The sequence below is a fragment of the Mauremys reevesii genome, linkage group 22, assembly GCF_016161935.1.
Source record: "Mauremys reevesii isolate NIE-2019 linkage group 22, ASM1616193v1, whole genome shotgun sequence".
Classification (NCBI taxonomy): domain Eukaryota; kingdom Metazoa; phylum Chordata; order Testudines; family Geoemydidae; genus Mauremys; species Mauremys reevesii.
In genome coordinates this window covers 23,692,907-23,719,857 of record NC_052644.1, presented here as the reverse complement: position 1 = coordinate 23,719,857, position 26,951 = coordinate 23,692,907, and the positions used below count along the sequence as shown (strand labels likewise).

The 26,951-nt window shown below is 71.3% G+C and overlaps 1 protein-coding gene across 2 annotated transcripts; it reads left to right on the top strand.

Moving 5' to 3' along the window:
* Window positions 1–4,626: 4,626 nt before the first annotated feature.
* Window positions 4,627–23,409, top strand: PHF8 (PHD finger protein 8). Of its 2 annotated transcripts, none has more exons than XM_039510361.1 (21): window positions 4,627–4,773; window positions 5,426–5,511; window positions 5,623–5,743; window positions 8,356–8,516; window positions 8,855–8,996; window positions 9,717–9,903; window positions 9,978–10,140; window positions 11,557–11,644; window positions 12,113–12,219; window positions 12,316–12,407; window positions 12,778–12,867; window positions 14,119–14,340; window positions 14,579–14,676; window positions 16,033–16,202; window positions 17,397–17,482; window positions 18,847–18,977; window positions 19,298–19,563; window positions 20,224–20,319; window positions 20,841–20,950; window positions 22,091–22,442; window positions 22,849–23,409. In XM_039510361.1, the coding sequence occupies exons 1-21, from the start codon at window positions 4,676–4,678 to the stop codon at window positions 22,935–22,937; spliced, it is 2,955 nt and encodes a 984-aa protein (XP_039366295.1). In that variant the 5' UTR covers window positions 4,627–4,675; the 3' UTR covers window positions 22,938–23,409. The 2 variants fall into 2 exon arrangements, with proteins under 2 accessions (XP_039366295.1, XP_039366294.1); XM_039510360.1 differs by having other exon boundaries at window positions 14,107–14,340.
* The last annotated feature ends 3,542 nt before the right edge of the window (window positions 23,410–26,951 follow it).

Genomic DNA, 26,951 nt, shown 5'->3' with positions numbered 1-26,951 from the left:
TCGCTGGAGGTTTTTAAGGACAGGTCGGACACACCCGTCAGGGATGGTCTTCCTGCCTCTGTGCCGGGAGCTGGACTGGACGACCTCTCGAGGTCCCTCCCGGCCCGGGGAGTCGGGCACCTTGGAGAATCCGGGGCCTTGCTCGTGGCCTGGAAGATCCTGTTTCCGTGTCCAAGGCCAGAACTCGAGTCTTGCGTAGGGCAGGACGTTCGGTTTCGCTGAGCCCCAGGGTGGCGGTTGGACTAAAGGAGACAGAGCAGTTGTGAGGGGCCACAGGGAAGCGATTTAGGTGAGACGTGCCCAGATGATGCCAGCAGGCTTGGGCTGCAGCGGAAGATGAAACTTCCCCCTGGCCAATCTGTCGATGCTCAGCAGCTCCGAGCGCCTCATCCAGGGTCCCATCTCCAGCCGGGGCTGGTCCCAGCTGCTTCAGGGAAGGTGGAAAAGCCCCAGACAAACCCATCAAAGCCCAGAGTTGTGTGGGTGGGAAATTGCTGTTGGCTGAAGCATGCGCTTGGCTTGCTGCGGGTGTCATGTCTGGCAGCCGAGGGCGATGGAAGCAAAGGCAGGAGGAGAGGTATTTCCTCCCAGGGTCAGCCCTGCAAGCGAGCAGTGGAGTTGGGAGGACTCACCTCTCTCTCAGCCATCAGGCTGGCTGCAGGACTGACTGGTGAACGTGTGCTGGAGCTCGGCTCGGCCGGTCATTCATATGAACCTGGAACATACTGGAGGCTTTGGGATTGTGCTGCTAAATTCCTCCATGGTCTTTTCCCCCCTTATCTAGGTGAAACACTTTGACTAGCATGGATCCTGTTTTCTCTGCTGGTGTCAATTGGGGGTTCCCACAGCTGGGGGCATGGCCCCACTGCCCTACCGGAGCTGCGGTCCATTGACCCCATCTGGGGGCCTGGCCCCATTAACCTCAATGGAGCTGCGGCCAATTGACGCCAGCTGTGGGTCTGGCCCCATTGACCCAGCGGTGCTACGGCCCATTGACTCCATGGAGCTGCGGCCCATTGACGCCAGCTGTGGGTCTGGCCCCATTGACCCAGCTGAGCTACGGCCCATTGACTCCATGGAGCTACGGCCCATTGACGCCAGCTGTGGGTCTGCCCCCACTGACCCAATGGAGCTATGGCCCATTGACCCCAGTGGGGGTCTGGCCCCATTGACCCAATGGAGCTGTGGCTGATGGACCCCAGTGGGGGTCTGGCCGCACTGACTGCAGTGGAGTTACACCCATGTGCCCCAGGTGGGGATCCGGCCCATGACAGCTCTTGTGTATTGAATCTGGGCAGCTGAAATCGCGCTGCCAGCGAGGGAAGCCAGACAGAAGCGCTTGCATTGGACCCTTGGCAGCAGCATCTGAATGAACCTTCCGCTCCCGGATTCCTGCTTTCTGCTCCGATCCAGCGATGCCCTGCAGACGACGCACACGCTGAAGGGAGGGTTTCACTTTCGTTTTCTTGCTGACCAAAGCTTTAAAAGAGAACAAAAAACACAAAGAAGTTTGAACCAACCCACCTGCAGTTCTCTTGACTTTTAAGCCAGCCAGCCTGCCTGCCCTGGGCCAGGTGTGGCTACTGACTTCCTACCTTTGGCCACTAAATCAACTGGCTGATGGTGTAAGCTAGCCACTCAGACATTATTTTCCCCCTCCTCCTTGTCTTTGGTTTTTAAACCGTGCGTGTGTGAATCGTATTAACTCACACATGGATTTCTCAGTCTTCTCTTTGTGTCCCCTGTTGTGTGTCAGAAACCTGCCCCCGACCACGTTCTCTTGAATGTTCATTCGACCTCCACCAAGGAGAAAGAATTTTCTCCCATCCTCGGGAATTGTTTGTGGCCGGCCTGGGGAAATCGCTCAGGCCGCGGGCTGTAACTGTCTCAGGCCGGCCTGGAAGCAAATATAAAGTCTGACGGCAGAGCTCCGGCCCCAGCATCAGGGAATCTGCGCTCAGATTAGCTGGCGCTGCTCCCCCAGCCGCACGTGAGAAGCAATGAGCAATCCTGGTGTTTCAGTTTTAATCTAGTTAGCAGAATTCAGTAGAGCCAGGTCTGGGCGCTGGCTCTTTCCTGACCTGTATTTCTGCTAAATAGGCCTGGTCCCCTTTCTGTTCCCCTGGCCGCCTGCTCCCGGGCGTCTTTCTCCTGTTCATTTCCTTTGCTGTCGATTTAATTTAACTTTTTAAAATCAGACCCCATTGCCCTGCCTGCAGGGTAGAAAATCCTTTGGGTTTATACTGCTATTTATGGGTAAGGGCTGCTTTAAATAGTTTTTGTTGATGTTAAGAACTTCCCCTCTTCCAATTTTGAAATACTTTTATTTCTATCTATCCATCCCCATAAACCAAATCTGTCATCCATCTCCATGTACCCTAGCGATCTATCTATCTATCCATCCATCCTTCCTCATCCACCCCCTCTATCCATCCATCCATCTCCATGTACCCTAGTGATCTATCTATCTATCCATCTTTCCATCCTCATCCACCCCCTCTATCCATCCATCCATCTCCATGCACCCCCTCTATCTATTGCCTCACCTGGGGCATACACCTTTTTGATGATAGTCATAGCACTTCTATGTTGCTAGATGCTTTTCTGGATAGAAGCTAATGACTAGTGAGATTTTTTGAAGCAAACCTCAAAAGTCTCAATCGTATTTTTTTTGGTTCTTAAATTGTAAACCAGCTGACTTTCCTTTCCCCACTTTGCGCCCCCCCCCCCCCAATCCTTCAAATAACCCTGAAGCTTCCGGTTTTTGTAACCATATCTATCTATCCATATATTTTCTCTCCCCAACTTTTAAAATGCTTTTAGCATAAGAACCCAGGTTTTGGGGTTTTTTGTTTTGTTTAAACCCCAAAGTATCTTTCACTGAAATGAGCAGTCTGGTTATTTTCTTCCTTGCCATCTTGTCAATTTACAGTTGTGTGTGATATTTACAAGGGGGAAAAAATCCAAGTAAGAAATGTCATGGGTTTTGTTGTTACTAATCTTCTCATTTAAATCCCCCCGCCCTCTTTTCTTTAAAGCTACTGACACGTGTTTATTAGTGGACGGATAAATGTTACCTCTACTTCCCTTGCACCTCAGCCCTATGACTATAAAAACCCTGTTGTCCCGCTAGCCCCAGATCCCACAACTTGCTCCCTAGTTTATCCATGTAAGTTGGGACGGGTCCCGCTTCGGGAGGGAAATTGGCAGTAGTGGGGATGCGGGGGAAGGCTGCGTGGCGGAGGCGAAGCCGGCAGGGGTGACGTCTTTGGGAATATGTTTCGCTTGGGTGGATCTGGACGTGTGCTACGGTCATCTGTGATCGAGGAGAGAGACTTACAGTACTTAATAAAAGTCTATTCTTTTAGTAAACCGCAGCTGAGCTGGATTGTTTTTCTGAGCAACAACTGAAGGTAGGGGGCTGGGGGCCAGGACGCCTGGGTTCTCCCAGGTCTGGGAGGAGGGGGCTGGGGCCAGGACGCCTGGGTTCTCCCAGGTCTGGGAGGAGTGGGGGCTTGGGGGCCAGGACGCCTGGGTTCTCCCAGATCTGGGAGGGGAGTGGGGGCTGGTGGTGGGGGGGGGGCAGGACTCCTGGGTTTTCTGGCAGACACACAAGTGGCCACATGCCACACCCAAGATGGGGACCAGGGCCTCACACCTTGGGGAGGGCTGGTGCCACTCCCAAGATGGCGACGACAGCTACGGGGCATCACGGGGGCCAGTCTCGCCCTGGGGGCTGTGTTGGCCCGAGGCCTGAATCTCCCGAGCTCGCGCCTGCCCGGTGTCAGGGCCTGACTGTGTTTTGTGCCACTCTCAAGATGGCGTCTTCGTCCTGGTCTCTCCCCAACATGGCCGCCAGCCAGGGACGTTGCCCTTCGCCACTCCCAAGATGGCTCAGTGCGAAGGCTGCTCTCCGGCTGGCCCGTGCGTCCCGCGGCGGCACGGCCGCCACTCCGCAGATGGGCGCCGCTCCCTGGCCCGTGATCGATGCCACACTCAAGATGGCGGATGGGCCCGGCCGGGCAAACATGGCTTCCGCACCCCCCACCCCCCGCCAGGCCACTCCCAAGATGGCCGCGACGCCCGGCCGCGGCCTGGGCCGCTCCCAAGATGGCGCCGGGGCCCCTCCCCGTGTTTTGAATAAACTTTATTGGGAGGCCGGAGCAGGATCCTGGGGCCTGGCCAGGCCGAGCGTGACCGGACCGGGCCTGGAGAGACCCCCCCCGCGGGGCCTGGGAGGCGGGGAGCCCCCCCCGTTGGGAGCGGGAGGCGGGGAGACCCCCCCGTTGGGCGGGGGAGGGGAGCGGGAGGCGGGGAGCCCCCCCCGTTGGGTGGGGGAGGGGAGCGGGAGGCGGGGAGACCCCCCTGGGGTGCAGGTGGGCGGGAGGGAGCCCCCCGTCTCTAGGGCAGAGGGAGGGGGTGTGGGGTGACCCCCGGGGGCTGCAGGGGGAGGGGAGACCCCCCCAGGGCTCAGGCTCGCTTGGGGGTCAGCAGCCCCAGGGCGGGGCACCACGAGGGGGGCACTTGCTCTTTAGGGGTGTCGAGGGGAGCCCAGAGTTTTTGGGGGTCAGGACTGATTTGGGGCACCCCGGGGGCCGGGCTCTGGGAGGAGGGCCCCGTGTCCAATGCCCGTAGCGGGCCCTGAGGGGGCGTCAGTCGTTTATTGGGGGCAGCCATGGCCTCGGTGCCCGTCTACTGCCTGTGCCGCCTGCCCTACGACGTGACCCGCTTCATGATCGAGTGCGACATCTGCCAGGACTGGTTCCACGGCAGGTGGGGCAGGGCCCGGCCCCTCGGGGGGCGCTGGGGGGCTGGCTCGGGGTGGGGACTGGGGCAGGGCCCGGCCCCTCGGGGGGTGCTGGGGGGGCTGGCTCGGGGTGGGGAATGGGGCCGGGCCCGGCCCCTCGGGGGGGCTGGGGCTGGCTCGGGGTGAGGGGTGGGAATGGGGCAGGGCCCGGCCCCTCAGGGGTGCTGGGGGCTGGCTCAGGGTGGGGAATGGGGCAGGGCCTGGCCCCTCTGGGGGCTCTGGGGGCTGGCTCGGGGTGAGGGGAATGGGGCAGGGCCTGGTCCTCGGGGGCTGGGGCTGGCTCGGGTGGGAATGGGGCAGGGCCCGGCCCTCGGGCGCTGGGGCTGGCTCGGGGTGGGGTGGGAATGGGGCAGGCCCGGCCTCAGCGCTGGGGGCTGGCTGGCTCGGGGTGGGGAATGGGGCAGGTCTGCCCGCCTAGGGCGCTGGGGCTGGCTGGTTGGGGTGGGAATGGGGCAGGACCTGGCCTCTGGGGCACTGGGGGCTGGCTGGTCCCACCAGGGCTGGGCCTGGCTGGCTGGCTGGTTCGGGGGGGTGGGGAATGGGACAGGTCTGTCCCCGCCGGGGGGCGCTGGGGGGCTCGGGAATGGGGCACCGGGTAAGCGACTCTCTCTCCCCCAGCTGCGTCGGGGTGGAAGAGGACGCGGCCGCTGACATCGACCTGTATCACTGCCCCAACTGCCAGCTGGCGCACGGCCCCTCCGTCAGTGAGTACCCGAACCCGCCCCCTCAGGCGGGGGGGGGGGGGGTGGCTGTCGCGGGGGCGGGGGGAGGGGATCTGCCCCCCACACCTTGACGGGGTCGCCTGCCCCCCGCAGTGAAGCGGCGCCGGGGGCCCCAGAGGCAGCAGGACGTGGGGCTGAGCCGAGAGGCGGGCGCCACGGTGCGGACGGGCAGCGCCCAGTTCATAAAGGAGCTTCAGACCCGGACGTTCCCCAGGTGAGAGTCACAGGGGAGGGGGCGGGGTGGGCTGGTGCTGGGAGGTGCCAGGGGGCTGGGTGAGGGGCACTCTCCCCTGGCAGGGCCGGGCGCTGGGGGGCACCGGGGAGTGGGACGGGGCTGGTTAGGGGCACTCTCCTGGCCGGGCCGGGCGCTGGGGGCGCCGGGGAGTGGGACGGGGCTGGTTAGGGGGCACTCTCCCCTGGCAGGGCTGGGCACTGGGGCGCCGGGAGTGGGATGTGGGGACTGGGTAGGGGCACTCTCCTGGCAGGGCCGGGCGCGGGGGGGCACCGGGGAGTGGGATGTGGGGACTGGGTGAGGGGCACTCTCCCCTGGCAGGGCTTGGCACTGGGGGGCTCCGGGGAATGAGACATGGGGACTGGGTGAGGGGCACTCTCACCTGGCAGGGCAGGGCGCTGGGGGCACCGGGAGTGGGGACGGGGCTGGTTAGGGGCACTCTCCTGGCAGGGCCGGGCGCGGGGGGGCTCCGGGGAGTGGGACGGGAGGCTGGTTAGGGGGCACTCTCCCCTGGCAGGGCCGGGCGCTGGGGGGCACCAGGGAGTGGGACGTGGGGATTGGGTGAGGGGCACTCTCCCCTGGCAGGGCTGGGCGGCACCGGCATAGCGGGCTGGTTAGGGGGCACTCTTCCCTGGCAGGGCCGGGCGCTGGGGGCACCGGGAGTTGGGACGGGGGCTGGTTAGGGGGCACTCTCCCCTGGCAGGGCTGGGCACTGGGGGCACCGGGAGTGGGACGGGGGGGCTGGTTAGGGGGCACTCTCCCCTGGCAGGGCCGGGCGCTGGGGGGCGCCGGGGAGTGGGACGGGAGGCTGGTTAGGGGGCACTCTCCCCTGGCAGGGCTGGGCACTGGGGCGCCGGGAGTGGGACGTGGGGCTGGTTGAGGCACTCTCCTGGCAGGGCCGGGCGCTGGGGGCACCGGGAGTGGGACGGGGCTGGTTAGGGGCACTCTCCTGGCAGGGCCGGGCGCTGGGGGCACCAGGAGTGGGGACGTGGGGACTGGGTGAGGGGCACTCTCCTGGCAGGGCTGGGCACTGGGGGCTCCGGGGAGTGGGACGGGGGGCTGGTTAGGGGGCACTCTTCCCTGGCAGGGCCGGGCGCTGGGGGGCACTGGGGAGTGGGACGGGGGGCTGGTTAGGGGGCACTCTCCCCTGGCAGGGCCAGGCGCAGGGGGCACCGGGAGTGGGACGGGGTGGTTAGGGGCACTCTCCTGGCAGGGCCGGGCGCTGGGGGCACCGGGAGTGGGACGGGGTGGTTAGGGGCACTCTCCTGGCAGGGCCGGGCGCTGGGGCTCCGGGGAGTGGGACGGGGGGCTGGTTAGGGGGCACTCTCCCCTGGCAGGGCCGGGCGCTGGGGGGCGCCGGGGAGTGGGACGGGGGGCTGGTTAGGGGGCACTCTCCCCTGGAAGGGCCGGGCGCTGGGGGGCGCCGGGAGTGAGACATGGGGCTGGTTAGGGGCACTCTCCTGGCAGGGCTGGGCGCTGGGGCGCCGGGAGTGGGACAGGGGCTGGTTAGGGGCACTCTCCCCTGGCAGGGCGGGGCCCTGGGGGGCACCGGGGAGTGGGACGGTGGGGCTGGTTAGGGGCACTCTCCTGGCAGGGCCAGGTGCTGGGGGCACCGGGAGTGGGACGTGGGGCTGGGTTGAGGGGCACTCTCCCCTGGCAGGGCCGGGCGCTGGGGGGCACCGGGAGTGGGACGGGGCTGGTTAGGGGCACTCTCCTGGCAGGGCCGGGCGCTGGGGGCTCCGGGAGTGGGACGGGGTGGTTAGGGGCACTCTCCCCTGGCAGGGCCGGGCGCTGGGGGGCTCCGGGGAGTGGGACGGGGGGCTGGTTAGGGGGCACTCTCACCTGGCAGGGCCGGGCGCTGGGGGCACGGGGGAGTGGGACGGGGGGTGGTTAGGGGGCACTCTCCCCTGGCAGGGCCGGGCGCTGGGGCGCGGGAGTGGGGACGGGGCTGGTTAGGGGGCACTCTCCCATGGTAGGGCCAGGTGCTGGGGGGCACCAGGGAGTGGGACGTGGGGTTGGTTAGGGGGCACTCTCCCCTGGCAGGGCTGGGCACAGGGAAGTGGGGTGGGCTTGGGGGCTGGGAGTCAGTGCTGGGCTCTTGGAGGTTTCTGAGGTTGTCAGCGCCTGGCCCCAGGGTTTTTGTTTCTAGCTCTGTCCCTAAATCTCATGTCCGCACCGGGCGAGCCGTCCCCTGCAGTGTTATGTGGGGCTGTTCCCAGCCGCCCCGCCCCAGAGCTGGCCGCATCTCAGCGCCGGGAGAGCCGGCCCCGTGCGGTGTTATGTGGGGCTGTTCCCAGCCACCCTGCCTCGCCCCAGAGGTGGTCGCATCTCAGCGCCGGTAGAGCCGGCCCCGTGCGGTGTTATGTGGGGCTGTTCCCAGCCGCCCCGCCCCAGAGCTGGCTGCATCTCAGCGCCGGGAGAGCCGGCCCCGTGCGGTGTTATGTGGGGCTGTTCCCAGCCGCCCCGCCCCAGAGCTGGCCGCATCTCAGCGCCGGGAGAGCCGGCCCCGTGCGGTGTTATGTGGGGCTGTTCCCAGCCGCCCCGCCCCGCCCCAGAGGTGGCCGCACCTCGCTGACTCTCCCTCCCGCCGGCAGCGCGGACGAGGTGGTCCTGAAGCCCAGCGGGGCGCAGCTGACGGTCGAGTTCCTGGAGGAGAACAGCTTCAGCGTCCCCATCCTGGTGCTGAAGAAGGAGGGGCTGGGCATGACGCTGCCCCCGCCGTCCTTCACCGTGCGCGACATCGAGCACCACGTGGGTAAGGCCGGGCCGGGGGGCTGCCAGCGCTGGGAACTGCTGCCGGGGGGGCGGGGCGGGGGCTGCGGGGCGGGCAGCGGGGGGGTCAGAGGGCTGTGGGGACGGTAGGGGAGTCATGGGGGTGGTGGGGGCCCATAGCTGGCAGGGGCGGGTCAGGGGCCACAGGGGATAGTGGGGGGCGGGGCTGTGTGGGGGTGGGGTCAGGAGGCTGTGGCGGGATTGGGGGGCCGCAGGGAGCCCACAGCTGGCAGGGGGGGTCGGGGCCAGAGGGGGGCAGTGGGGGGGTTGGGGGACCCACAGCTGGCGGGGGGCCGGTCACTCTCACCCTGCGCCCCCCAGGGCCCGACAGAGAGATCGACGTGATCGACGTGAGCCGCCAGGCCGACCTCCGCATGCGCCTGGGCGACTTCGTCAGCTACTTCGGCGCCGCCCGGCGGGACAAGGTGCTGAACGTCATCAGCCTGGAGTTCTCCGAGAGCCGGTCAGCGGGGGCCGGGGGGGCCGGGGGGGGAAGCCAGGGGAGAGCGTATTATCTGTCGTAGCTCCCGGACTCCTGGGTCCCTGAGATGCACCCTCCACCTGCCCCGTTCTGTGCCCCCCAACATCCCGCGGTTCCTTTGGCTGCGGTCTGACGGCCGGGCCCCCCTCCCGGGCGCCGGGGTCCCGCAGGCGGGTACCTGGGCCCCCCTCCCGGGCGCCGGGGTCCCGCAGGCGGGTACCTGGGCCCCCCTCCCGGATTCTGGGGTCCCGCAGGCAGGTAGCCAGGTCCCCTTCCTGGACGCCAGGGTCCCGCGGGCGGATAGCCGGGCCCCCCTCCCGGACGCAGGCGGGTTGCTGGGCCCCCCTTCCCGGGCGCCGGGGTCCCGCAGGGGGGTAGCTGGCCCCCCTCCCGGACGCTGGGGTCCTGCAGGGGGGTAGCTGGGCCCGCCTCCCGGACGCAGGGGGGTAGCTGGGCCCCTCTCCCGGGCGCCGGGTCCCACAAGGGGGTAGCTGGGCCCCCCTTCCCGGGTGCCGGGGTCCTGCAGGGGGGTTGCTGGGCCCCCTTCCGGACGCAGGCGGGTAGCCGGGCCCCTCTCCCGGATGCCGGGGTCCCGCAGGCGGGTAGCCGGGCCCCTCTCCCGGACGCCGGGGTCCCGCAGGTGGGTAGCCGGGCCCCTCTCCCGGACGCCGGGGTCCCGCGGCTGACGGCTCTGCCCCCCAGGCTGTCGAACCTGGTGGAGACCCCGAAGATCGTGCGGAAGCTGTCGTGGGTGGAGAACCTGTGGCCGGGCGAGTCGGTGTTCGAGCGGCCGAGCGTGCAGAAGTACTGCCTGATGGGCACGCAGGGCAGCTACACCGACTTCCACATCGACTTCGGGGGCACCTCCGTGTGGTACCACGTGCTGTGGGTACGGCCGGGCGCCGGGCGGGGCGGGGGGGGCGGGCGCGGGGAGCCCCCCACTCACTGTCCCGTCCCCCCCAGGGCGAGAAGATTTTCTACCTGGTGCGGCCGAGCCCGGCCAACCTGGCCCGGTTCGAGGCCTGGAGCAGCTCGTCCAACCAGAGCGAGACGTTCTTCGGGGACCAGGCTGAGCACTGCTACCGGTGCCCCCTGCGCCAGGGCCAGACGCTCTTCATCCCCACGGGTACCCGGCCCCTCCCTGCGGGCCCCCCGCGGGCACCGCCCAGCTCCTCTGTCCCCCACTGCTACCGGTGCCCCCTGCGCCAGGGCCAGACGCTCTTCATCCCCACGGGTACCCGGCCCCTCCCTGCGGGCCCCCCGGGCCCCTCCCGGCCCCCCGCGGGCACCGCCCAGCTCCTCTCTCCCCCACTGCTACCGGTGCCCCCTGCGCCAGGGCCAGACGCTCTTCATCCCCACGGGTACCCGGCCCCTCCCTGCGGGCCCCCCGGGCCCCTCCCGGCCCCCGGCCATCTCCTCTCTCCCCACTGCTACGGTGCCCCTGCGCCAGGGCCAGACGCTCTTCATCCCCACGGGTACCCGGCCCCTGCGGGCCCCCGCCTCGGCCCCGGGCACCGCCCAGCTCCTCTCTCCCCCACTGCTACCGGTGCCCCCTGCGCCAGGGCCAGACGCTCTTCATCCCCACGGGTACCCGGCCCTCCCCTGCGGGCCCCCCCCCTCCCGGCCCCAGGCCGCCCAGCTCCTCTCTCCCCACTGCTACCGGTGCCCCCTGCGCCAGGGCCAGACGCTCTTCATCCCCACGGGTACCCTGGCACCGCCGGGCACCCCCTGGCCCCCACCACGGGCCCCTCCCGGCCCCCCGCGGGCACCGGCCATCTCCTCTCTCCCCCACTGCTACCGGTGCCCCCTGCGCCAGGGCCAGACGCTCTTCATCCCCACGGGTACCCGGCCCCCACTGCCCCCACGGGCCCCCCGTGCCCCCCGTGGGCACCACCCAGCTCCTCTCTCCCCCACTGCTACCGGTGCCCCCTGCGCCAGGGCCAGACGCTCTTCATCCCCACGGGTACCCGGCCCCTCCCTGCGGGCCCCCCGGGCCCCTCCCGGCCCCCCGCGGGCACCGCCCAGCTCCTCTCCCCCACTGCAACCGGTGCCCCTGCGCCAGGGCCAGACGCTCTTCATCCCCACGGCACCCGGCCCTGCCCCCACGGGCCCCGTGCCCCGCGGGCACCACCCAGCTCCTCTCTCCCCCACTGCTACCGGTGCCCCCTGCGCCAGGGCCCGACGCTCTTCATCCCCACGGGTACCCGGCCCCTCCCTGCGGGCCCCCCGGGCCCCTCCCGGCCCCCCCCGGGCACCGCCCAGCTCCTCTCTCCCCCACTGCTACTGGTGCCCCCTGCGCCAGGGCCAGACGCTCGTCATCCCCGCGGGTACCCCTGCTCCCCACAGGCACCCGCTGCCCCCTCTCCCTGTGGGTATCTCCCTTCCTCCCCCCGCGGATACCCTCTTCCTGCCCCCTGCGGGCACCCCCGAGCCCCCTTCATCCCCACGGGTACCTGCCCCCCTCCTGCTCCCGTACCTGCGGGTCCCCGACCCCCCGTCGCCCCACGGGTTCCCCTGGAGTCTGACCCCGCTCTGCCCCCAGGCTGGATCCACGCGGTGCTGACCCCCGTCGACTGCCTGGCTTTCGGGGGCAACTTCCTGCACAGCCTCAACATCGAGATGCAGCTCAAGTGAGTGTCGGGGGCGCCCGAGACCCCCAGCCCTGCCCAGGGGGGTGGGCTTGGTGCAAAGCGCTCTGGGAAAGGGCCCATGGTGGCTCAGTAGGGACAAATGGGACAGCCGTCCCCAGGCTGCGTTGTGTGCGGCTGTTCCCAGCTGCCCCGCCAGAGGTGGCTGCATCTCAGTGCCAGGCGAGCCCCCCCTGCTGCGTTGTGTGCAGCTGTTCCCAGCTGCCCCGCCCCAGAGGTGGCTGCATCTCAGCGCCAGGCGAGCCCTCCCCATGCGGCGTTCTGTGCGGCTGTTCCCAGCTGCCCCGCCCCAGAGGTGGCTGCACCTCAGCGCTGAGCGAGCCCTCCCCATGCGGCGTTCTGTGCGGCTGTTCCCAGCTGCCCCGCCCCAGAGGTGGCTGCATCTCAGCGCCGGGCGAGCCGGCCCTGAGCTGCCCCGGCCCAACCCAGCTCGGTTGTCTCCCCCGGCAGGGCCTATGAGATCGAGAAGCGCCTGAGCACGGCCGATCTCTTCAGATTTCCCAACTTTGAAACCATCTGCTGGTACGTCGGCAAACACCTCCTGGACATCTTCCGAGGTGAGCGGAGCCAGGGGGGCGTCGGAGGTGAGAGGGGCCGGGGGGCGGGGGGCGTGTCCATCCTCTGAGCCCTACCTGTGCCTCTCGCCCCCCCAGGCCTGCGGGAGAACCGCCGACACCCGGCTGCCTACCTGGTCCATGGAGCGAAAGCTCTGAACACGGCCTTCCGCGCCTGGACCCGCAGAGAGGCAAGTGGCTCCGCTCCGGGGGCCGGGAGCGATCGATTCGCCGGAGGGAGGAGGACGCTGCGGGACGAGGAGCCGTCGCGCCCCACCCCAGCGTCAGCCGCATCTCGGGGCTGGGGGGGGGGCGTTGGCCTTACAGAGGCGCCTGCTCTGGGCTGCGTCTGTTCCACGACCGTAACTCGACTGCGTTAGCTCGACTCACAGCCCCCCCCGAATTCCCATGGGGACCCCCCCCCGCGCCCGCCCATGCCAGGAGCCCTTCCCCCGGCTGCGGAGGGGCAGAGAGGGGGGCTGGAGCCGGGCTCTCAGATCCGCACGGGGCTTCGGGCCTCCCAAGCGCCGGAGCCCCCCGTGACCCTCCCCCTTCCCCCAGGTCCTGGAGGAGCACGAGGACGAAATCCCCGGCACCGTGCGTCCTGCGCAGCTCATCAAAGACCTGGCCAAGGAAATCCGCCTGGTCGAGGTGCGGGGCAGCCCGGGCACCGGGGGGCGGGGCAGGGGGCACTCTCCCCTGGCATCCAGGACTGGGCGCTGGGGGGGCAGGGGCTCTCCCCTGGCAGGTGGGACTGGAGACTGGGGCGGGGCCGGGCCATGGGGCACTGTGGGCTGGGGGCTGGGGCCGGGCTCTGGGGGTGGTGGGGGCACTGTGGGGTGGGGACTGGGGTGGGGGCCAGGCACTGTGGGGGCACTGGGGGGTGGGGGCCGGGCAGGACTGGGGACTGGGGCGGGGCCAGGCAGTGGGAGGGGGCACTGGGGGTGGGGCCGGGTAGGGCCGGGACTGGGGGTGGGGGCCGGGCGGGCACTGGGGCGGGGCCGGGGGCACTGCAGGGTGGGGGCAGGGCCAGGGACTGGAGGCGGGGCCGGGCACTGGAGGTGGTGGGGGCACTGCGGGGTGGGGCCAGGCAGGGCCGGGCACAGGGGCAGGGGCCGGGCTGGGGTGGGGGCACTGCGGGTTGGGTGCCAGGCAGGGCCGGGCACTGGGGTCGGAGGCCGGGCACTGGAGGTGGTGGGGGGCACTGCGGGTTGGGTGCCAGGCAGGGCCGGGCACTGGGGTCGGAGGCCGGGCACTGGAGGTGGTGGGGGCACTGCGGGGTGGGTGCGGGCGGGGCCGGGCACTGGAGGTGGTGGGGGGCACTGCGGGGTGGGTGCCGGGAGGGGCTGGGCACTGGAGGTGGTGGGGGGCACTGCGGGGTAGGGGCCGGGCGGGGCCGGGCACTGGGGTCGGAGGCTGGGCACTGGAGGTGGTGGGGGGCAGGGCCGGGCACTGGGGTGGAGGCTGGGCACTGGTGGTGGTGGGGGCACTGCGGGTGGGGGCCGGGCAGGGCCGGGTACTGGGGGTGGAGGCTGGGCACTGGAGGTGGGGGGGGCACTGCGGGGTGGGGGCCGGGCGGGGCCGGGCACTGGAGGTGGTGGGGGGCAGTGCGGGGTGGGTGCCGGGCGGGGCCGGGCACTGGAGGTGGTGGGGGGCACTGCGGGTTGGGGGCCAGGCAGGGCCGGGCACTGGAGGTGGTGGGGGGCACTGCGGGGTGGGTGCCGGGTGGGGCCGGGCACTGGGGGTGGTGGGGCACTGCGGATTGGGGGCCAGGCAGGGCCGGGCACTGGAGGTGGTGGGGGGCACTGCGGGGTAGGGGCGCGGTGGGGGGCGGGAGGGGGGGGCTCTCCCAGCAGGCAGGGCCGGGGCGGGGGATTGAAGCCCTCCCAGGATATCTTTCAGCAGAACATCGGGAAGACGGGCAGCCCCTTCGGGGTGCAGCGGGCCCCCCCGCCCGGCGCCAGGAGGGGGGACCAGAGCCCCCAGGAGCCGGGCCGCAGGGGAGGCCGGAAGGGGCGCGAGGGCCCAGCTGCCGCCGCCCCCACGAGGCTGGACTTGGAGCTGCTGGACCCGTGCGCGGAGCTGCCGACGCTGGAAAGCAGCGAGAGCCCCCCGGCGGAGGAGGTGACTGCTGGGGGCGGGGGCTGGGGGGTGCCGTGGGGCAGAGGGGCTGGGCAGGGGGCTGGAGGGTGCCGGGGGGGGGAGAAGGGCTGAGCAGGGGTTGCTGTCCCCTGGAAATCAGAATACTTGTATCTCCTTGCCAGTGTTACGTGCAGCTGTTCCTAGCGGCTCCACCCTAGAGGTGGCTGCAGCTCCTCAGCCGCAATCCCCGTTTGCTGACCCCCCCCCCCCCCTTTCACAGTTTGATGTTCCCAGCTCCAGCCTGGAGGAGACGGACGTGGATTCGGAGCTGGCCGAAGGGGAGCTCACCTTGGTGCTGGCCGATGGCCGGCCCGTGCGGTGAGTGGGGCGAGTCGGGGCTGGGCAGGGGGCGCTACAGGGTGGGGAGCGGGGCTGGGGCTGGGGCTGGCAGGGGGCTCTGTGGGGCGGGGAGCTGGGGCGCTGCGGGCCGGCAAGGCGGGCTGTGGGCTGGCAGGGGGCTCTGCGGGCCAGGGGGCTGCGGGGTGGGGAGCTGTGGGGCTGCGGGCCGGCAGAGGGGCTGCAGGGTGGCAGAGTGTGCTGCGGGGCGGGAGCTGTGGGGCTGTGGGGCTGCGGGCCAGCAGGGAGCGGGGCGGGAGCTGTGGGGCTGTGGGCTGGCAGGGGGCGCTGTGGGGCGGGGCGCTGTGGGGCTGCAGAGCTGCAGGGGAGCTGGGGCGGCGGGGTGCTGGGGCGGTGGGGCTGCAGGGGAGCTGGGGGCTGCGGGGGCTCTTGGGGCCGGGCGGGGAGCTGGGGGCTGTGGGCTGGCAGGGGCGCTGGGGCGGGAGCTGTGGGCTGGCAGGGGCGCTGGGGCGGGAGCTGGGGGCTGCGGGCCAGCAGGGGCGCTGGGGCTGCGGGATGGCAGGGGTGCTGGGGGCTGCGGGCGGCAGGGGAGCTGGGGGTGGCGGGGCTGCAGGAGCTGGGGGCACTGTGGGGGTAGCTGGGGGCTGGGCGCTGCGGGGGCTCTCAGGGGCCGGCCGGGGTGGGGCGCGGGAGCTGGGGCGCTGCGGGGCTCGGGGCCGGCCGGGGTGGGGCGGGAGCTGGGGGCACTGTGGGGGTAGCTGGGGGCTGGGGCGCTGCGGGGGCTCGGGGCCGGCCAGGGGTGGGGCGGGAGCTGGGGGCACTGTGGGGTAGCTGGGGCTGGGGCGCTGCGGGGCTCTCAGGGGCCTGCCGGGGTGGGGAGCTGGGGTGCTGCGGGGCTCTCGGGGGCCGGCCAGGGGTGGGGCGGGAGCTGGGGCGCTGCGGGGCTCTCGGGGCCAGCCGGGGTGGGGCGGGAGCTGGGGTGCTGCGGGGTAGCTGGGGCTGGGGCGCTGCGGGCTCTCGGGGCCGGCTGGGGTGGGGCGGGAGCTGGGGCGCTGCGGGGGCTCGGGGCCGGCTGGGGTGGGGCGGAGCTGGGGCGCTGTGGGGGTAGCTGGGGGCTCTCGGGGCCGGCCGGGGTGGGGCGGGAGCTGGGGGCACTGTGGGGGTAGCTGGGGCTGGGGCGCTGCGGGGGCTCGGGGCCGGCCGGGGTGGGGCAGGAGCTGGGGCGCTGCGGGGGCTCGGGGCTGGGGTGCTGCGGGGGCTCGGGGCCGGCCGGGGTGGGGCGGGAGCTGGGGCGCTGCGGGGCGGCTGGGCGCTGCGGGGGTAGCTGGGGGGCTTTCGGGGGGCCGGCCAGGGGTCTGACCCGCTCCCCCCCCGCAGGCCGAGGCAGACCAGGGGCTCCCGCCGCCCCCGCCCGTCCCGCTCCCCGTCGCCCCCCAGCTCCCCGGGCGCCCCGGGGCTGGACCTGGACTCGGAGGAGGATTTGCAGATCGATGAGGCACCAACCCGCAAGGACCGGCGGGGCCCAGCGCCCCCCCGGAGACTGGCCAGGAGGTCCCCCGGCTCTGCCCCGCAGGCCATTGGGTGAGGGCTCTGCCCCTGCCCCCGCAGGCCGTTGGGTGAGGGCTCTGCCCCCGGGGCCGTTGGGGAGGGCTCTGCCCCTCCCCGGGGCCGTTGGGAGGGTCTCTGCCCCCGGGGCCGTTGGGGGAGGGGCCGTTGGGAGGAGCTCTGCCCCGGGGCCGTTGGGGAGGGCCGTTGGGTGAGGCTCTGTCCCCCGGGGCCGTTGGGTGAGGGGCTGCCCCGGGGCCGGTGGGTGAGGGGCCGGTGGGTGAGGCTCTGCCCCCGGGCCTTTGGGGGAGGGCCGTTGGGGAGGGCTCTGCCCCGGGGCCGGTGGGTGAGGGGCTCTGCCCCCCCCCGGGGCCGTTGGGGGAGGGGCCGGTGGGGGAGGGGCTCTGCCCCGAGGCCGTTGGGGAGGGCCGGTGGGTGAGGGCCCTGCCCCCGGGGCCGTTGGGGAGGGCCGGTGGGTGAGGGGCCCTGCCCCGGGCCGTTGGGGAGGAGCCGGTGGGTGAGGGCCCTGCCCCCGGGGCCGTTGGGGAGGGCCGTTGGGAGGGCTCTGCCCCGGGCCGTTGGGAGGGCCGGTGGGGAGGGGCTCTGCCCCGGGCCGTTGGGGGAGGGCCGGTGGGGAGGGCTCTGCCCCGGGCCGGTGGGGAGGGGCCGGTGGGGGCGGGGCTCTGCCCCCCCCCGGGGCTGTTGGGGAGGTCTCTGCCCCCGGGGCCGTTGGGGAGGGCCGTTGGGAGGGCTCTGCCCCCGGGGCTGTTGGGGAGGGCCGTTGGGAGGAGCTCTGCCCCCGGGGCCGTTGGGGAGGGGCCGTTGGGGAGGGCTCTGTCCCCCCGGGGCCGTTGGGTGAGGGCTCTGCCCCTGGGGCCGGTGGGTGAGGGGCCGTTGGGGGAGGGGCTCTGCCCCTGGGGCCGGTGGGTGAGGGCCGGTGGGTGAGGGCTCTGCCCCGGGGCCGTTGGGGGAGGGGCCGGTGGGTGAGGGGCTCTGCCCCCCCCGGGGCCATTGGGGGAGGGGCCGTGGGGGGAGGGGACGGTGGGGGAGGAGCCGGGGGGTGAGGGGCCCTGCCCCCCCCGGGGCCGTTGGGGAGGGCTCTGCCCCGGGGCCGGTGGGGAGGGCCGGTGGGAGGGCTCTGCCCCGGGCTGTTGGGGAGGGGCCGGTGGGTGAGGGGTCTCCGTTCTCTTTCCCAGAATTCCCCAGGAAGCTGCCAAGGGCCAAACCCTGCTCTGACCCCAACCGCGTGCGGGAGCCTGGGGAGGTCGAGTTCGACATTGAGGTAAACGGGGCTATTGGGGGCTGGGAGCAGGGGGTCGTGAGGGGCTGGGAGCAGGGGCCGTGGGGGCTGGGCCGTGGGGCTGGCAGCAGAGGGCTGTGGGGCTGAGCCATGGGGGCGGGGAGCAGGACATGTGGGGCTGGGAGCAGAGAGCCGTGGGGGCCTGGGGCTGGGCCGTGGGGGGCTGGCAGCAGGACCTGGGGGGCGGGGAGCAGAGAGCCGTGAGGGGCTGGGCCGTGGGGCTGGCAGCAGGGGCTGGGAGGGCTGGGAGCAGAGGGCCGTGGGGCTGGGCCGTGGGGGCTGGCAGCAGGGGCTGGGAGGGGCTGGGAGCAGAGGGCCGTGGGGGGCTGGCACCAGAGGGCTGTGGGGGGCTGAGCCAGCTGGGGCTGGCAGCAGGAGAAGTGGGGCTGGGAGCAGAGAGCTGAGGGGGCCTGGGGCTGGGCCGCGGGGGCGGGGCAGCCGGACATGGGGGGCTGGGAGCCGAGAGCCGTGAGGGGCTGGCAGTAGGAGATGTGGAGGGCTGAGCCCTGTGGGGTTGGGAGCAGAGGGCCGTGGGGTTGGGAGCAGAGGGCCGTGGGGTTGGGAGCAGAGGGCCGTGGGGGCTGGGAGCAGAGAGCTGTGAGGCTGGCAGTAGGAGATGTGGAGGGCTGCGCCCGGTGGGGGTGGGAGCAGAGGGCCGTGAGGGGGTTGGGAGCAGAGAGCCGTGAGGGGGCTGGGAGCAGAGAGCCGTGAGGGGCTGGCAGTAGGAGATGTGGAGGGCTGAGCCCTGTGGGGTTGGGAGCAGAGGGCCGTGCGGGGTTGGGAGCAGAGGGCCGTGGGGGCTGGGAGCAGAGAGCTGTGAGGGGCTGGCAGTAGGAGATGTGGAGGGCTGAGCCCTGTGGGGTTGGGAGCAGAGGGCCGTGGGGGCTGGGAGCAGAGAGCCGTGAGGGGCTGGGAGCAGAGGGCCGTGGGGGCTGGCAGCAGGGGCTGGGAGGGGCTGGGAGCAGAGGGCCGTGGGGCTGGCAGCAGGGGCTGGGAGGGCTGGGGCTGGGCCGTGGGGCTGGGAGCAGAGAGCCGTGAGGGCTGGGGCTGGGCCGTGGGGCTGGCAGCAGGGGGCTGGGAGGGCTGGGAGCAGAGGGCCGTGGGGCTGGCAGCAGGGGGCTGGGAGGGGCTGGGGCTGGGCCGTGGGGGCTGGGAGCAGAGAGCCGTGAGGGGCTGGGGCTGGGCCGTGGGGGCTGGCAGCAGGGGCTGGGAGGGCTGGGAGCAGAGGGCCGTGGGGCTGGGCCGTGGGGGCTGGCAGCAGGGGCTGGGAGGGCTGGGAGCAGAGGGCCGTGGGGGGCTGGCAGCAGGGGGCTGGCGGCGGGCGCCCCACGTCTCTCTCCCCCCAGGAGGATTACACCACGGAGGACGAGGGGGGCTCGGGGGACGAGGGGCTGGGGCCGGGGGGCAGCGCGGCCGGGATCCTCGACCTGCTCAAGGCCAGTCGCCAGGTCGGGGGGCCCCACTACGAGGAGCTGAGGTGAGATGGGCTGGGTGGGGAAGGGGTAGGGGTGTCATGGGGCACCATGCTGGGGAGCTCAGTGGGGAGGGTGCTGGGCATTGCTGGGGGTCATCGGGGTGTGCTGTGCCTGGAGGGGGGGTGTGGCGGGGCGCTGCGCCGGGAGGGAAGGGGGCTGGGTGAGGCTGAGGCGCTGTGCTGGGGCGCTGCGCCGGGGGAGGGCTGCGCCGGGAGGAAGGTGCCGAGGGGCGCTGCGCCGGGGGGCAGCAGGGGAGGGGGTCCCAGGGCCCCCCGCCAGGGGGCAGGGGATCCCGCCCCCCCTAACCCCGCTGCCCCCCCAGCGACGCGCCGGCCTCGCCCAGCACGCAGGAGGCGATCCAGGGCATGCTCTGCATGGCCAACCTGCAGGCCGCCGGCTCCTCGCCCAGCCGCCCGGCCTGGTGGGTCCCGGGCCACGAGCGCGGCTGGGCGGGCGGCTCGGGCACCAAGCGCCCGCGCCGCAGAGCCCCGACGCGGGCGGCCGCCCACAGCACGGACAGCGAGGGCGAGACGGGCAGCCTGGACGAGCAGGAGAGCCTGGGCGCCTGCTTCAAGGACGCCGAGTTCAGTGAGTGCCAGGCCGGGGGGCGGGAATGGGGCAGGGGCCTGGCCCCTCTGGGGGGCGCCGGCTCCCATCCGGCCCCAGGGCAGGGACTGGCTGGCTCTGGGGGGCAGGGAATGGGGCAGGGGCCTGGCCCCTCTGGGGGGCGCCGGCTCCCACCCGGCCCCAGGGCAGGGACTGGCTGGCTCTGGGGGGCAGGGAATGGGGCAGGGGCCTGGCCCCTCTGGGGGGCGCCGGCTGCCATCCGGCCCCAGGGCAGGGACTGGCTCTGGGGGGCTGGGATTGGGGCTGGGGCCTGGCCCCTCTGGGGGGCGCCGGCTCCCATCCGGCCCCAGGGCAGGGACTGGCTGGCTCTGGGGGGCAGGGAATGGGGCAGGGGCCTGGCCCCTCTGGGGGGCGCCGGCTCCCACCCGGCCCCAGGGCGGGGACTGGCTGGCTCTGGGGGGCAGGGAATGGGGCAGGGGCCTGGCCCCTCTGGGGGGCGCTGGCTCCCACCCGGCCCCAGGGCAGGGACTGGCTGGCTGGAGGGCAGGGAATGGGGCAGGGGCCTGGCCCCTCTGTGGGGTGCTGGCTCCCATCTGGCCCCTGGGCGGGGGGCTGGTTGGGTCAGGGGCATGGGGGCCCCCCAACTTACCCCCTGCCCCCCCACCCCACCCCACCCCACAGTTTACCCCTCTCTCGAGTCTGATGAGGACGACCCAGCCTTGAAATCGCTACCAAAGAAGAAGAAATGTACAGATGACGCCCCCTGGAGCCCGAAAGGTAATGGAACCCAGGAGTCCGGGGGTCTGGGCTGGTGGTTACAGCAGGGTGGGGCTGGGAGCCCGGACTCCTGGGTTCCCTCCCCGGCTCTGGGAGGGGAGGGGGGGCTGGTGGGGCTGAGGGGGCTGGGAGCCCGGACTCCTGGGTTCCCTCCCTGGCTCTGGGAGGGGAGGGGGGGCTGGTGGGGCTGAGGGGGCTGGGAGCCCGGACTCCTGGGTTCTGTCCCCAGCTCTGGGAGGGGAGGGGGGGCTGGTGGTTAGAGCAGGGGGGTTGGGAGCCCAGACTCCTGGGTTCTCTCCCAGCTCTGGGAGGGGAGTGGGGGCTGGTGGGGCTGAGGGGGCTGGGAGCCCGGACTCCTGGGTTCTCTCCCGGCTCTGGGAGGGGAGTGGGGGCTGGTGGTTAGAGCAGGGGGGTTGGGAGCCCAGACTCCTGGGTTCTCTCCCAGCTCTGGGAGGGGAGGGGGGGGCCCGGTTACCAGCCAGGCCGAGGACTCTGTGGTTCCCTCTCTGCTCCCCCCACAGCCCGGGTGACCCCGACGCTGCCCCGCCAGGACCGGCCCGTGCGGGAGGGGACCCGAGTGGCGTCCGTGGAGACGGGGCTGGCGGCTGCCGCGGCCAAGCTGGCTCAGCAGGTAACGGCCCCGCGAGGCGGGGGCTGGGCGGCCCGCGCGTGCTGGGGGCGGGGGCTGGGCAGGGCCGGCGCGTGCTGAGGGCGGGGGCTGGGCAGGGCCGGCGCGTGCTGGGGGCGGGGGAAGCCTCGAGCCGGCCCTGGCGGCAGCAGCGCGCGGTGCCTGGGGGGCGCCCTGGGGAGCAGCGCCCGCACCTCGTGGCCAGGCCGGGCAGGCTCGGCGCGGGACACTCAGGCTGGGGCCGCCCGTGGGGCACATGGAGCCGCCGGCAGGTGCCGCAGGGCAGCCGCCCCCCAGTGCCGCAGCCGGGGCTGGGCGAAGCGGCCCGAGCCGGCCAGGGCCTGCGCAGGGCGGCCACGAGCAGCGGCGGCGGCGGGGCCATGGAGGGTGGGGCACTGCCGGGTGGGGCCCGTGTCCTGCTCTCTGGGGGGCTCCTCAGCCCCTTGCCAGGGGGGTCTCCCGGCTCCTCAGCCCCCTGCCGGGGCGTCTCCCGGCTCCTCAGCCCCCCCGGGTCCTAGACGGTTCTGGAGGCGGGAGCCCCAGCTGGAGGGACCCTGGGCTGCTTATCCTGACCCGGCCAGCGCCGGACCGGCTGGAGGTGAGGGGGGAGTGGGCGGAGTCAGCACGGGGGGGGGGAGCCTAGGGCTGGGGTGGCAGGGGGTGCGGGTGTGTGTGTGGGGAGAGAGAGCCCTGCGCTGGGGGTGGCAAAAAACCTAGAGCTGGCCCTGACTAGGGGGCACCGTGCCGTGGGGGGGCAGGTGGGGGGCACTGTTGCAGGGACGTTAGTGGGCAGGCGGGGGGCTGCTGGGGGGCACTGTGCCATGGGGGGCAGGTGGGGGGCACTGTTGCAGGGACAGGCGGGGGCTGCTGGGGGCACCGTGCCGTGGGGGCAGGTGGGGGCACTGTTGCAGGGACGGTAGTGGGCAGGCGGGGCTGCTGGGGGCACCGTGCCGTGGGGGGCAGGTGGGGGGCACTGTTGCAGGGACAGGCGGGGGGCTGCTGGGGGGCACCGTGCCATGGGGGGCACTGTTGCAGGGACAGGCGGGGGGCTGCTGGGGGGCACCGTGCCATGGGGGGCACTGTTGCGGGGACAGGCGGGGGGCACGCCGCTGTCCCTCTCCCCACCCCCACGCTCCTCCCCAGGAACACCAGCGTCTGCAGCGGCGGAAGAGCCAGGCCAAGCGGAGGGCCCCGTCCCCGTCCCCGAAGGAGCCGGAGCCGGAACCGGACCCGGAGCCAGAGCCGGAACTAGAGCCGGAGCCGGAACCAGAGCCGGAGGCTCCTGCTGTACCGGACGGCGCCCCCGGGGTGCCCCCCACTCCCGAGCCCAAGGCAGAGCCCTACGCCGGCAGCCTGGCCGACCACGAGTACACGGCCCGGCCCAGCGTCTTCGGCATGGCCCAGCTCAGCCGCGGCACCACCCCCATGGCCCCCGGCGTCTTCCTGTCCCAGCGCCGCCCCTCCGCCGGCGCCCCCGGCACCCCGCCCGCTCAGGGTAAGGCTGGGGCCAGGACGCCTGGGTTCCTTGCCAATCTCTGGGAGGGGAGTGGGGGCTGGTGGTTAGAGCGGGGGGGGCTGGGAGCCAGGACACCTGGGTTCCTTGCCACTCTCTGGGAGGGGAGTGGGGGCTGGTGGTTAGGGCGGGGGGCTGGGAGCCAGGACTCCTGGGTTCTCTCCCTGGCTCTGGGAAGGCAGTGGGGGCTGGTGGTTAGAGCAGGGGGGGGCTGGGAGCCAGGACGCCTGGGTTCCTTGTCACTCTCTGGGAGGGGAGTGGGGGCTGGTGGTTAGAGCAGGGGGCCTGGGAGCCAGGATGCCTGGGTTCCACAGTGGGGCTGTTGGTATCTCCTGGGGGTAGGGGAGGGATCCGCCCCACTCCCCTAACCCTCCGCTCTGCCCCCCAGGAAAGCGCCCCAAGAAGGGGCTGGCCACGGCTAAGCAGCGGCTCGGCCGCATCCTCAAGATCCATCGCAACGGGAAGCTGCTTCTCTGAGCCCCATGGAGCGGGGTGGGGGGGGCAGCATGGACGGCCGTGCCCCCCCCCAAAACCTGGGACTGCAGGGGGGAGGGGCTTGCCTGGCACCTCCACTGATTGGCTGCTGTGTCTTGGTAGCCCCCCCTCCCCCTTTGCCTCTGATTGGTCTCTTCGGAGCCTGGATTGCGTGGGGCCCCCCTATCAGAAGGGATCCAGACTTCAGCCTGTTCCCCTGCCCCGATTTTTGGGGTCCCCCGGTCCCCCTTCCCCATGACAGGACCGGCCCAGGGAGGGAGGTGGCTGGGGGGACCTGAGCCCAGCCAGTGCCCCCCCCCCCCGGTGGGGCACACAGGGGTGGTGGTGGAGGGTCCCTGTTCTGCTCCCCACTCCAGGGGTCCTGGGCTCCCCCGGGGCCGTGGGGCTTCGGGCCGCGCTGGGGCTCGCGCCAGACGTTTTATATCCAGGGTTAGAATAAAAATCTGTCGGTTCCGCTCGTCTCGGGGAGACCCCCCGTCTCTTAACTGTGCCCCCCTGCGCCGAACAGCCCCCCACTTCCTGCAGGCCCCCCTGCGCCGAACAGCTCCCCCTCCTTCCTGTTCCCCCCTGCGCCGAACAGCTCCCCCTCCTTCCTGTTCCACCCTGTGCTAAACAGCTCCCCCTCCTTCCTGTGAGCCCACTTCCTGCAGGCCCCCCTGCGCCCAACAGCTCCCCCTCCTTCCTGTGCCCCCCACTTCCTGCAGGCCCCCGTGCCCAACAGCTCCCCTCCTTCCTGTGACCCCACTTCCTGCAGGCCCCTGCGCCCAACAGCTCCCCTCCTTCCTGTGCCCCCACTTCCTGCAGGCCCCCGAACAGCTCCCCTCCTTCCTGTGACCCCACTTCCCGCAGGCCCCTGCGCCCAACAGCTCCCCTCCTTCCTGTTCCCCCCTGTGCCAAACAGCTCCCCCTCCTTCCTGTGAGCCCACTTCCTGCAGGCCCCCCTGCGCCCAACAGCTCCCCCTCCTTCCTGTGACCCCACTTCCCGCAGGCCCCTGCGCCCAACAGCTCCCCTCCTTGCTGTGACCCCCACTTCCCGCAGGCCCCCCTGCGCCCAACAGCTCCCCCTCCGTCCTGTGACCCCACTTCCCGCAGGCCCCCTGTGCCGAACAGCTCCCCTCCTTCCTGTTCCCCTGCGCCAAACAGCTCCCCCTCCTTCCTGTGAGCCCCACTTCCTGCAGGCCCCCCTGCGCCCAACAGCTCCCCTCCTTCCTGTAGCCCCACTTCCTGCAGGCCCCCTGCGCCCAACAGCTCTCCCTCCTTCCTGTGCCCCACTTCCTGCAGGCCCCTGCGCCAAACAGCTCCCCCTCCTTCCTATGCCCCCCACGTCCCCCAGGCCCCCCTGGGCCCAACAGCTCCCCCGCCTTCCTGTGCGCCCCACTTCCTGCTGGCCCCCCGTGCCGAACAGCTCCCCCTCCTTCCTGTGACCCCCACTTCCTGCAGGCCCCTGCGCCCAACAGCTCCCCTCCTTCCTGTGCCCCCACTTCCTGCAGGCCCCCAGTGCCAAACAGCTCCCCTCCTTCCTGTGCCCCCACTTCCTGCAGGCCCCAGTGCCAAACAGCTCCCCTCCTTCCTGTGCCCCCACTTCTTGCAGGGCCCCCTCCTGTCCGTCACCCCTCACCGTACAGACCCCCAGACCGTTGCGCCAGGTGCTGCACAGACCCCGACTGAGAGCGGAGCCCCCCATAGCAGCCCCCCTCGCCACTGGGGCTCTGTGCCCCCACACCATCTCTCTCACTCTTCCCAGCGGTTCTGTGCCCCATACCAGCCCCCACTTCCCCAAGACATGCCCCCATACCAGCCCCCAGGGTTCTGTTCACCCCATACCAGCCCCCTCTCCCCAGGGCTCTGTCCCTGATACCAGCCCCTCCCATGAGATCTCGGCCCCCCCCCATACCAGCCCCCCTCTCCCCCAGGGGCTCTGTGCCCCCTACCAGCCCCCCTCTCCCCAGGGGCTCTGTCCCTGATACCAGCCCCTCCCATGAGCTCTCTGCCCCCCCCATACCAGCCCCCCTCTCCCCCAGGGGCTCTGTGCCCCCTACCAGCCCCCCCTCTCCCCGGGGGCTCTGCCCCATACCAGCCCCTCCCATGAGCTCTCAGCCCCATACCAGCCCCCTCCCCCAGGGCTCTGTCCCCATACCAGCCCCTCCCATGAGCTCTCAGCCTCCCCATACCAGCCCCCTCCCCAGGGCTCTGCCCCCATACCAGCCCCTACCATGAGCTCTCTGCCCCCATACCAGCCCCCTCTCCCGGGGCTCTGCCCCATACCAGCCCCACATGAGCTCTCTGCCCCCATACCAGCCCCCTCCCCAGGGGCTCTGCCCCATACCAGCCCCTCCCATGAGCTCTCAGCCTCCCCATACCAGCCCCCTCCCCCAGGGCTCTGCCCCATACCAGCCCCTCCCATGAGCTCTCAGCCCCATACCAGCCCCCCTCTCCCCAGGGGCTCTGTGCCCCCCTACCAGCCCCACATGAGCTCTCAGCCTCCCCATACCAGCCCCCTCCCCCAGGGGCTCTGCCCCCATACCAGCCCCTACCATGAGCTCTCTGCCCCCATACCAGCCCCTCTCCCGGGGCTCTGCCCCATACCAGCCCCACATGAGCTCTCTGCCCCCCATACCAGCCCCCTCCCCAGGGCTCTGCCCCATACCAGCCCCATGAGCTCTCTGCCCCCCATATCAGCCCCTCTCCCCAGGGGCTCTGCCCCCCATACCCGCCCCCCTCTCCCCAGGGGCTCGGTCCCGGATCCCCGCCCCGCCCAGGAGCTCTCTGCCCCCATACCAGCCCCCCTCTCCCCCTGGGGCTCTGCCCCCCATACCAGCCCCCCTCTCCCCCGGGGCTCTGTCCCTGATACCAGCCCCTCCCATGAGCTCTCTGCCCCCCCCATACCAGCCCCCCTCTCCCCCAGGGCTCTGCCCCATACCAGCCCCACCCGGGCTCTGCCCCATACCAGCCCCCCCATGAGCTCTCTGCCCCCCCCCCCCGGGGGGCTCTGCCGTCATTAGCCTGAGCGGTGACGCGCCATGACCGCATGGGGGGAGGGGCGGGACCCTCGCGTGTCCGCCCGGAGGCGGCTCAATAAAGTTACATTTGTCTCAAGAACGGCTGGGATTGGGCTTTGGTAGCGAAGTCTCGCGAGAAATAGTAATCTGAGGTCTCGCGAGACGAGGGTTCGATGGCGGAAGATCGTCAGCCGAGATCTCGCGAGAGTTCAGAGGGTGACACAGCCTCCCGAGGTCTCGCGTGATTAGAAGCCTCCTTGGAGGAAGCGCGGCGCCGTTGCAGGTCGGCGCTCTCGCGTGGTTTCCTATCATCGCGATACCTCACGTGGGCTCTTGGCCAGCCACCCCCGCCGCGGCCGGCCGTTCTCGCCCCCTGTCGCCTTGGAAACGGTTAGTTCTCGCGCGATTTCCCCTCAGGGCTCCCATCCCCTTCTAGCACCTGGCACGGGGGGATTCGGGGGGGCCGCGTTCATTCCCCCCCGCCGGGCCTGAGTTCTCGCGAGTTTTCTCTTCTCACAGCCCGGGGAGTGAGTTCTCGCGAGGTTCTGTTCCCGGGCCGAAGGCAGTTTAGTCTCATGGGAAGGGCGGGACCAAAGCGAGAGCTGCAGCCACAAGTCTCGCGAGATCTCGCATCACTACTTTATTCCGGGCCGCAAACAGTTAAAGATCAGTCTCGCGACCCTTGCGAGATTTTCACCATCAAGTCTCGCGGGATCTAATGCTCAGCAGGCGGACTCGCGGTGAGGGCTGCTCCACGAACTATCGCGAGATTTCGCTCGTCCCCTCTAGCTCCGGTGATCGCTACCCCGGTATTGAATGCGGACGAGAACCATCAAGGTCTCGCGATATCTCGACTTCCGCTTCTTGCGGGAAGGGGGAAGTCTCACGTCGCCTGAATTCTCGCGAGATCTCTCCCGCTTTGCTTCATCGCGGCCTCGCGGGATCTCCCTGGCTCGGTTCTCGCGGCCGGCAGGGAGGGGGCGGAGCCTGTCTCGCG